The sequence below is a fragment of the Phaseolus vulgaris genome, chromosome 4 (genome assembly GCF_051622355.1).
Source record: "Phaseolus vulgaris cultivar YP4 chromosome 4, ASM5162235v1, whole genome shotgun sequence".
In the NCBI taxonomy this organism is placed as follows: Eukaryota; Viridiplantae; Streptophyta; class Magnoliopsida; order Fabales; family Fabaceae; genus Phaseolus; species Phaseolus vulgaris.
This window is the reverse complement of record NC_143501.1, coordinates 9829068-9840366: the sequence shown is the minus strand read 5'-3', so window position 1 is coordinate 9840366 and position 11299 is coordinate 9829068. Positions and strand designations below refer to the sequence as shown.

At 33.3% G+C, this 11299-nt stretch overlaps 1 protein-coding gene across 1 annotated transcript; it reads left to right on the top strand.

Annotated features, from left to right (window-relative positions):
• The first annotated feature begins 5677 nt into the window (after positions 1–5677).
• On the top strand, positions 5678–7350 carry LOC137837168 (uncharacterized). Its single transcript, XM_068646055.2, has 2 exons — positions 5678–6141; positions 7110–7350. Exon 1 carries the CDS (start codon positions 5773–5775, stop codon positions 6136–6138), a length of 366 nt encoding a protein of 121 aa, XP_068502156.1. The 5' UTR covers positions 5678–5772; the 3' UTR covers positions 6139–6141; positions 7110–7350.
• The last annotated feature ends 3949 nt before the right edge of the window (positions 7351–11299 follow it).

The window sequence follows — 11299 nt, the reverse complement described above, 5'->3', positions numbered from 1 at the left end:
GATCCTAATAGAGCATGTGGGCTTGTCGGACGACTTACTCGAAGGTTTCACCCAACATTTGCAAGATGTTAACTTGCGTTTGTTCGAGCTCAGCCTTCACCGAAGCCTTTTCGCTCTGCAACATTGTTCCTTCAGTTTCTCTAAGGCTTTTTCCAACTTTGCCACCTTTTCCTCCTTCTGCTTTTCCCTCCTCTCGAGCTTGGCACACCTCATGTTGCTCAGCTTGAGGTCAACATCGGATTTAGTCACCCTCGACTCAAAAGTTGACACCGCATCAAGTGACAAATTCAAATAAGTTAAGGCCTCAACTAGCTCATGCTCCAGTCGAGATATCTCTTATACTTTCCAATTATGAATGTCGGCGGCCAGCCTCGTCAGCACAAGCCCCCGAGACTGCATCTCGATAACAACCGAAATGAGCTCTTCTTTAGGCACGAAAGAGAGGAGGTTCTCCTCAGTTGGTGTCAACCCAACCTGAACACCCCTAGAGAACTTGACATTTCCTCTAGGTAGTGTCAGAGGAGCGTCATCAACAACAACAGCCATGACACTGACCAATGAAGGACTTTTAAGTCGGATGGGAGAAGTGGGAGGAGGCTGTAAAACATGAGAGTTTTGATGTTTCAAATCCATGATGAAGGTTGAAGTTGTGCTGCTTTTGGTTTGGGTTTAGTCTAGGGTGTTTAGAATCTTTGTAAAGATCTTTCCTAGTCCCTTGCACAAGCTTGCTCAATCTGTTTTAAAAGAGAAAAATGTTTTTCTAAGCAAAGAGAAAAACAACCGGTTGAAATCTCGAAATAATCGGTTGTTTGTCACTTGGCTTGTTTGAAGGTTTTAAAACTATTTTTGACTTGGTTAAGTAACTACCTAACCAATTCAACTGGTTAAAACGAATTTTCAACCAGTTGATTGTGACATTTCATAATAGCTTTTTAAAAAGTTGTTAATCTGTTTTGGATGTGAATTAAAAATGTTTTGGCTCATAAATGCTGCCTAGAACGACTAGATTTGAGTGCTATAAATATAGCCTTTCTTTTAAAACAAAATACAAAAGTTTTATATCAAACACAGTGAGACTGAGATTGATTTTGAAAGAAGTTTTTCAAAAGTTTTCCAAGATTGCTGAATAGTTGTGCACTGGTTCAAGGTCTGATCATAGGAGCTTTCTGATTTCTGTAAACTCAAGTGTAATATATTCCTTTAATGATTCTTGTAATTGTTCTTTCATAAACTTGTAAGTGAGTGGAAATCCTGTAAAGTCAGAGGTTATTATGGCTAAAGGTGTGTGTTTGCAAAAAGGGTGAGTGGTTCTTGTGGTTTCAAGATCATCTCTTTGTGGTTGTGTAAGTTGTAATATGTGAGTGATTACTAGTGGAACTCAGTGGTTGTTCTGGGAACTGGATGTATCTCAAGGTTGAGTGAACCAATATAAGATTGGCTGAGTAAATCTCTCTCTCTCTCTCTCTCTCTCTCCTTATAACTGTTTGTTTTATTTTTGATTTTGCTGCTGCTATAAACAACCGATTAAAACGAAGTTTCAACCGATTGAAATTATGCAAACAGTTTCTTAATCATTGTTTGATTGCTTTCCTTGATTGTTAAATCTGTGAATTGTGTTAAAGCTTCATTCCTATTTAATCTTTGCAAAAATCGTTGATAAATAATTCACCTCCGCTCTTGTTTAAGCCATTAATTCTAACAGAGGTCACCTCGACGTGCCATGAGGGGACCGAGTGGTGGAGGTTGTGTTCCTCCTTTTCCCTTTTCTACCCCATCAGTAGGGGCAGATGAGGGATCGGGTGCCCGTGTAGCAGCAGAAGGGTTGCCGACTGCAACTGTCTCCAGGCTACCTTTGTTCATATCAACGGTCTTCGCACGAAAAACGGCTAGAACATTTCCCGATTGAGGGGCTTCTCTAGTCATTATACCTGCACCAATAAACAAAGTATAAGTCCATTTTCAACCAACCAAGATAGAGAATAATGCAGGCATACCATAAAAATTCGTCCACCTCTAACTTATACATGAATAACAATTTTCGAGTAGGAAGCTTTCGAGGGAGGCTGTGAAACAAAGAGTAAACCTCTAGCTCCTCGGCACTCGAAGCGATCGAGGCCATTCCGTGAATAGAATTGGGTTCTTGGTCCAGTACAGGGAAAATTTGGACTTTCCAACATCAAAGAAAAGCTTTTTACCCTCAGGTTCAATAAAAAGTTTGAAAAACTTCCCTTTGAAATTTTTATATGAAGTGGTATAAGGGTTAAAGAGGATGTTGTTTGGCTAGGGGTGGCACAGTGGGGCGGGCCATGTAGTCCAGGCCGTAGCCCGCTAGTAAAAAATGTGGGTCGGGCTCAGTTTTCAACCCACTGACTCACTTCAGCCTGCCCTGCATAACCCGTAGCCCACACAGGCTTATAGCAGGGCGGGGCGGGCTGGCCCGCTAGCCCGCAAAAAAAAAATTGGGTGTTGACTTGGGTTGGACTTGACAGTGATAACTTGGGCTGGAAAAAATTATTAATGGTTTTGAATTAACTATGTTAATTGTAGTGGTGTTTATGTTTAATGTTTTTGAATTAGCTATTTTTAATGTTTTTGAAATGGAAGAATATTGATATTTGATTTTTATCTTAATTGAACTATTGATGTTTGACAATGTTTGAAATGGAAGAAAATAATATTGATATTTGATAGTAGAAAATATATAAGTTCAATTTGGAAATTTTTTAATAGCAAAAAGTAAAAAACATTTTCATTGAATTTCTAAAAAAAAAAAACAAAAAAAACTCCAAATGCGGGCTAACCCGCAAACCCGCGGGTTAGCCCTTATGCGGAGCGGGGCAGAGAATCTAGCCCGCGTTCATTACGCGGGGCAGCCAAGTGTGGGGCGGGCCTATGCGGGGCGGGTCGGCCCGCTTTGCCATCCCTATGTCCGGCTGGTTGATAAGTAATAACTAAAGTGGAAGGGGTCGGAGAAAGACAAAACATATCACATATAAGGCGAAATGTTTGAAGGGAGGCTCAGGTACTGGGATGAAGCTTAGAAGGAGTGACGTTGAGTGTCCGAAGGAAACCTATGGTAAAATCGTCGAAAGGAAGAGCTACATGTAAATCTGAGAAAAGACAATAGTAGATAAAGAAGAAAGGTGTTTCAGATGGAGATTGATCAATACAAATGATATCAAACGGATGACAATAATCAATGGCTAAGATGCCATCATCAACATCCGGTTTCAGAATGTTATGCTTATCTACAAAGGCAGAGATAGATGATGAGTCCTGATATACAAAGGTGAACCCAGTCACCTTGGAATCAACTAGTCAAATCCCGAACGAGGGGATGACTCTTTAGCAGGAACTGACTGGTCAGCAACGCCTTCTGGGCCATCGGCCCTTACAGAAGTCTCCACGGGGGACAACGTTTGAGTTGCCCCGACCAACAAAAGCTCGGTCATGGAGGAACCAGGAAAGGAGGAAGACGAAGAGGAAGATGAAGAAGAAAACGAAGAGGAAGATGAAGAAGAAGAAGAAGAAGAGCTGAGAGAAGACATCACTAACCTCTCGGGATGAAGGGAAAACACGTCGCCAGAATGATTAGGTTTTGGAAGGTTTCGAAAGTCAGAGCGGATAAGCAGTAATACGGAGTGGTGGGGGACCACTATTTATAGCTTTAGAGGAAAGAGGAACAATGAACGTCTCTCTCATTCGAATCGTGGGATCTTCCTCGATCCAACGACCTACAACGAATGGTGCCAAAAAACCCTAGTCCATCATTAAGCGTCACGTCATGCGTTCAGCGCATCAATGTCAAATCTCACCTTGGAAAGCTCAACCGTCATAAAGACTCTTCAATTCAACATCCTCGAGTCTGGGGCAAGTATACCGGTCGGGATTGTACGACTGATTTGAAGCCCAACACCCGGTCAAAACCGACCGAGACCATTAAACCCAAGTAGAGAACTGGCAACACTAATCAAAGATCAAGCATTAAATAGCGTATCCTTAATTATAGATGAAATCCTTAATCAGGCCCAATGACAAAAGGCTCACAATAATTAGTTGCACAGCATACCGAGTGTCGAAGTCTTACCTGGACGTCAAAGTGTCTTTTACAGGTAACATCCGATTCCAGAGTTTACGGAGACAAGGAGTGAATGAGTGTGAAGTGTAAAAAGAGTTTATTCGAGAGGAAAAAAGAACAATCTAACCGATCGAAAATAAGTTTAGTCGTTCTCTTTGTTCGAACTCATTCGAGAATAATACCTAAATTGAATATAACCTTAAAAATAAAAGACTAAATTAATATTTTAGTAATTTATTTGTTGATGACAGAAGGTATTATGATTATAACCCGTTTTAAATTTTATTTTTTAAAAAGCTTATTTTAAATCGTAGTTAGATTTCTTCTTGTTTTAATAGATCCTTTTGTTATATTTTCAACAAAAATTTCATGGTTCTTACAAAATTATATTATGTTATAATATTTGAAGATAACTTTTACAACTTCTTTTATTTTATTCGGTAGCTAATGAGGATATTTTGGTGGAAAATCGAAATAGTGTTAATATTAATATAGTAGAAACAATATTTTAATATTAAAAAAAGAAATCCATTAAGAAAATAGTTAATAAAATTACTTATGAAAGATTAATTTAATTTAATTTAATTTAATTTATATGCTATAATTTTAAGTATTTTTATTACTCAAAATATTTTTTTAAGTTTCACTGTTGAGTCTAGGAACGTTTGGGATAAGTTTAAGCTGTTTACTGAACAATATTTGGAAAGTGAATTCTCAAAAACACTAATCTTCGATTATGTTGTTATAATTAAAGATGTTTTTTTTTAAATTACGGAAAACAAGACTAAAATTCAAAATTTATACAATTCCTATTATTTTAGTCGAACGAGTTAAATTTAAATTTTAAATTAAATTGAATAAACAGTGAACTCACAAAAATAAATTCATAGAAAATATGATTTACTGCAAAACATGTCCACATTTAAAATATATTTCAGAAAAATTATTAATTCTAAAGATTTTCAGCTGGTTTTAGACCAAAGAAACAAACTATTTACAATTCCACACATATATATATATATATATATATTTTGTGGACAATAACTAAGATTTGTAAACCGATTCTTTAGAAAAATAAATTTATTTTTAAGATCTTCCAATTTTATGTGTGCCTTCTTTTAATGTAAGAACTGATTTTTTTAATATTTAAATAAAATTCATTATCAATTATTAGTGAAAATACACTTTTATTATATTAAAATAATATAATTTTTAAAAATATATAATTTTATTATTCTATAAATAATTAATTAAAAAAAATATAATTTTGTAAAATTTATTTAACGGTTATTTCTTATAAAAAAATTATTCAATACTTATTTTATTAAATAAATAAATTATATAATGTATCTTCTTTATAATAGTGTATAGTTTATATATAATAGTATAGATACATAATTAATATATATATATATATATATTCAATTATTAAGTAATGACCATAATCAATTATATAGAATCAGTTATTAAAATAATTGAATTCTCTTGTGAAAAAAAATTGCTTTTAATAACTATTGAAAATCTCAGTATCCTCTGTGAAAAAATTACCCAAAAAAATATTATAAAGCAAAAATAAAATAAAGTTACAAGAATGAGAAGGGGAATAGGGCTGAACCAGGAAAATCATAACCAAAACTTCTTCTGTTCCTGTTCGGTCACAGATCTTTGTCACTGCGCAAACTCCTTTCGTTTCCATGGCTTCAGCGCTGCAGAAACTGCTTCGAAAACCACCACCACTACCATTCAAATTCATCACCGCCGTTAACCCTTCTTCGCAACTCCAAAACCCTATTCTCACTGTCCCCTCACAGTGTCACCCTCAACCCTCTCCCACAAGCCCCGCAATGCAGCAATTCGATTCCCCCACCGTGATCTTTCCCAGTTTCCCTTTTGGGTTTTTCCCAAAACCCGTTTTTGAAAGTGGGTTTCGATCCCTCGATGATGGAGTGGAAGAAGATTCTGGAACCGTGTGGGCGGACAGCGTGAAGAAGAAGCGGAAGCGGAAGATGAACAAGCACAAGTACCAGAAGCTGAGGAAGCGCATGAGGAGACAGAGTTAGAAGGTGAGGGTTCAGTGGTTTTGATGCCCAACAGAAAAAAGAAAACTTGAACTTGATCAATTCATTTTTCTTTAGTTTTTATTGTAGTGAAAGAGTGATGGTGTCTTTCTTTCAATTAGCTTGTAGTGAGAGGAGAGTTGAAGGGGGAGAAGAGATGTTTAAAGTTCTATGAGAATTAGTTGGAGTCCAACAGTTTTGGATTTCTCTTTGATGACTTTTGGTTAATTTAAATGTTGCTATTGCACTTTATTTGAAACTTTGTTAGTTTAGAATAAATAATGCATGCGATGACAATCCAAATACAAATCGTTATTTATGATAAGTTTGTTGATTTTTGCAATAGTTCCTCCTTGGTTTAGTGTTCTTGTTTTTAGATGGATGATGATTACTCCTTTGTTTCAGTTTTGACTCTGCAAAGACATGGATGTGGTTTCCTTACCATAAGCACTTCCAAAACAAGAAAAAAAACTAAATAGTTGTTTCAGAAGCTAAAGTTAGTTTTTACATAATTGGTGTTTTGAAACTTTCTCATGTTATCTTCTCTTAAATTTGGTTTTTAACTCGTTAGTCATGCATAAGCTGATTTTAGTTTATAGAAAAACTTATTTCAATTTTTTTCTCTCTTTGGAATAACTTTTGGAAAATTTTATCTAAACAAGTCTTGCATATGGGTAACAACTTTTGACTTGTATATGCTGCAAACACTTTAGAGGAACCTATTGTTTGTGCTTTATGATCACATTTGAAGTCTCAATTTTCATTTGTGACTAGGCAGTTGAGAAACTTGGATGAATAAGGAGAAAATCTTTCCTTCTTTTCGTTTTGTTCTATAGTTTTAGATTAGAGTAGGAAAACAGTAGGAGTTAATGCTAGATTTGTGCATATGATCATGTATCTTATGACACCAAACAGTTGTAAAGGAAGATGAGTATCTGGTTCATGGAATTACACCTCCTATGTGGATTGTGTAGGAATCTTAAGCATTAGGGTTGGATGGGGAAAAGTTCTGGCAGAGGATTGAATCTCTGACATCAATGTTAGGTCAAATCATGAAGATTTGGATTGGTGCTAATTGAGACGGAAGCATGCTGTTTTTTTAAGTTAAATTAAGCCTGTCTTCTATTTTAGAGTTCTGTACTTAACTTTAAGCCAAAGGAAGTTCTCAAGTTAACAAATGTGGAAAATAATGTGTTAATTCTTTCTTTGTTTTCACCTTTGGTTTGACTTTGCATCTAGATGTTTCAGAACATATAACCTTAACCAGTTTTCTATTCTTTCAAAATTTCAAATCCAAATTTTCTAGCTGATGGAGAATGTAGAAGCTTTCTTTGTGTATCAAGTAACTGTTTTAGTAGTATTTAAATGCTGTAGCTGCTAGCTACCCAAGAGTTATTGTTGTATTTGATAAGTGATAGTTCTGCAAAAGTCAATCTCATAATCAGGGGTCTATGTAATTAGAAATAGTTCTGATGTCAATAATTATGTTACATAAGTGTCTAGTCAGTTCTAGAATAATATATGGGGGTCTATAAATTGTGATTCTCAATGAAATTTCAACAGATTGTGAATTTGGTGAACTATATTCAGTATCATATTGTATTTCTTTCCCATAACTACCTATCATATTTCCATAATTTCCTTTTGCTTTAAACCCAAGCTTAAACTAATTGTTGACTGGCATGAAGAATAAAACTTAACTATGATGACACTACTATGTGATATTCTGACACAGTAGGTTCCCTTTTCTTATCTTCTGAATTTTGTTGGCTCTGATGCTTTATAGTTTTACTTAACTCTTGTTTCACCTTTGCAACTACTCTAGCAGAAGTATATGTAGGTTTATTTGAAATTGGAAAAACAGAGGAAAATCTCATTGAAAATTATAGACCTGCTTCATGCATGGATAATTTCCTTCAGGAAACTGTTTTCCTTTTTTTTTCTTCAAATTTTATTGCATTTCTCTTTGGATTACTGAATGTTTATGTTGAAACACCATGAAAATGAGAATGTAGATCCAATAAGGGTGCTTTATTTTGATGTTTTGAATAGTACTTGTGAAATCTGATACATGTGTTGGCTTGTTTAAGAAAAATTCAAGCAAAACATGAGATTGAATATTGAGATTAAACATTATTAGGTATTTAGGTTACCCCATTAAAATGTGATGTCAAATGTGGAGAATTTTAGAGGAAGAGATGAAAACTTATGTTCAGAAGGAGCAGAAATAGATAAACCAGGGATTTCACCAAGAGTCCCTGCACAATTATAATGGAGTTGTAAAATAGTTCTAGGTTTTGGAAACTCTGAAGTATGCCTTTCTTATATTGATTTGAAAGAACTACATTGACATTTTGTGTATCGGTAACCTTAGTTCTATGAAATATTAGATTCCTAATGAGCATAGATAAAATCTATAAACTACACTACTGGATTCTGCTTAAAAAATAAATTCGGTCCTGAACCCACTGCCATTGCGAAATTCCAATTTGAAGAAACCCATAGAAGTAGAACAAATCAACCCTAAAATTGCAATAAAGACCCTTTATATAAACTCTGAAAAATCTGAAGGAACTAAAGCAAAATATAATGACAGGTTATTTTATATTGTTGTAGTAAGTCATTTTACCTAATTTTATTCAGAAAAGAAAGCAAAAATCCTTAAGGTCTGATTGATAGATAGGATATGACAAGATAATATGATATATAAGATAGGATCATACTTCTCATTCTAATTATAAAAATATGGTCAAAATATAGTATATAAATGAGATATAAATGAGATGTAAATTTTATCTTTATGATTTTGTGTGGTTGAAAGGTATCAAAGAATTGGTGAGGTTTGTGGCCTATTATGTCTCTTGCTATTGGGTCTTCTCTATTTTCACATTCGAAATGTTTAATTCTCAATGTGAGGGGCTGTGTGTTGGAGAATTAACTACAAGCTTAAGTCTACTTTCTAAGAAACATGATAACAAACTAAATAATGATAGAATATAAAAAATTATGTTTAAATGATAATTATTCATTAAAATTACATGTAATTTTCTAAAAATTGACTTTTAATGCAACAAAACTCATTCATCACATGACTTGTTTGTATTAAGTTTGAAAGAAAAATAGTTTGTATATTAATTGTGTTTGACGTACAATCACTAATCTCCCGTTTAAAGGTTAGACAGAACAATATGGAAACAGAATTGATATCATAAACAAATATCCCCTTATATCTTAGAGATAAACAAATATCAATGGTTAAAGTTTTTGTTTGCATGTTTTAAAGTTTAAGGACTTGTCACCAAATTCAATGGTTAAAGGTGCTAATAACTACGAGCTATATCTATTGTCAAGAGTATAGGGTTTAGCGTGTTCATATTTTTTTAACTTACAAACCTGTAAATCCGGAAGGCAATTTTGATTCGGGTTATAATCTAAAATATATATTATAGGAAGAGATGTTATGAATTTCTAGATTTGAGAATACATTTTAGATTTTGTAATTTGAAATGTATTTTTTAAAAGATTTTTTTTTGAATGTAAAATCTAGAAGATATTTTTTAATTCGGAAAGTACAAATAGAATTTATTTATTTTTGAATTGTAGAATTTAAAATGGTTGTATTGTCAAAGATGTTGGACTCTCTAAGTTGATCTATTTGTTAAAATAAGCACGGTTTTACATACATAGGTTGCAAATTTAACTAGTAACTAGTAATCTTTCCTAGCGTGTGAAATTCGGTTTAGTACAACCTAACAAAATATACTTTTTGATACGGAGATGGTTCTATTGATATACTCTTTTTTTGGGCTCTCTCTTTAGGGACGGTTTCTTCCTGCACTTCCATATGTTCTTCTGACACTTCATACAAAACATGAAAATATTTTTTTATCTTTTTTGTGCCACCTTCATATTTCGGATTACATAATCCAGAATAATATTCTGAATTATATACTTTGAAAGTCTGAATTTGAAAATAGTTTCGGAATTATGTAATTCAGACACACATTTGAAAAAAGGTTTCTGGATTACATAATTCAGAAGTTAGAAAAGACTTCTGGATTATGTAATCCATAAACTAATCATGCATATAAAAAAAATACTTCTGAATTATATAATCCGAAAGCTAATTACGAATGTTAAAAATGACTTTTAAATTATGTAATATGGAATATTATATGGGGACATTTTTTAAAATACGTAAATTTATGGAAGTGGGAGAAGAACATATGGAGGTGCAGGAAGAAACAGTCATGTGTAGGCCATCTGGTGTCTGCTGGACTTTATCTAATTTCATCTCCTCACATTGAATACTAGGTTAATTCTTCGTGCAACCAATGAATTGACATGCACCACATCCAGTTTTTAATTTTAGAAATTGTTCTTTATTTTGGAATTGAGAATTTGAATAAAAAATACATTTTGGAAAATTAATTTCGAAACAGATTTTTGTGTTTTGGAAATAAAATTCTTGAAAAGAATTAAAAAATCAAAATCCTATTCTCAAAGTAATTTTCGAATGAAAAAGAAAATACTGCTTCAAAAAAAGAAATTCAGAAACAAAATCTGAAAATATATTATGAAAAAGAAATTCAGAAATTCAGAAAAATGTTCTACAAATCCAAATCCGAAAACGTATTCTAAAAAGTGATTCTGAAATGTATTTTGATTTGGATCCTTCCCTTTTATTTAAGAATATTTTCATCATTTTACATAAAAATTAGATGCAGGTTTTAGATTTCGTGGAGTGCAGGAAGTAATTGCCTGAGTACTATTGGGCTTGGTATGTGAAAATAAAGCCGGTTTAATATCAACTTTTTCTTCTTGCATCTCCATAGGTTTTTCTGTGCATTTGATTTAAAACGTGAAAACACCTTTTTATTTTTTTTGTCACTCCTATAAAATAGTTTTTGAATTATGTAATCTGGATACACATTTGAAAAAAAACTTCCGGATTACATAATTCAGAAGCTAAAAAAGATTTTCGGATTATGTAATCTAAAAACTAATCATGTATAGGAAAATTTTTTTCTATCCGAAAGCAAATTACAAATTTGAAAAAAGACTTCCAAATTACATAATTCAAAATATTTCAAAAGAATATTTTTAGAAATATAAAAATTTATGATTCAGCTCTAACTTAACCACAAATCTGACTTTATTGGGT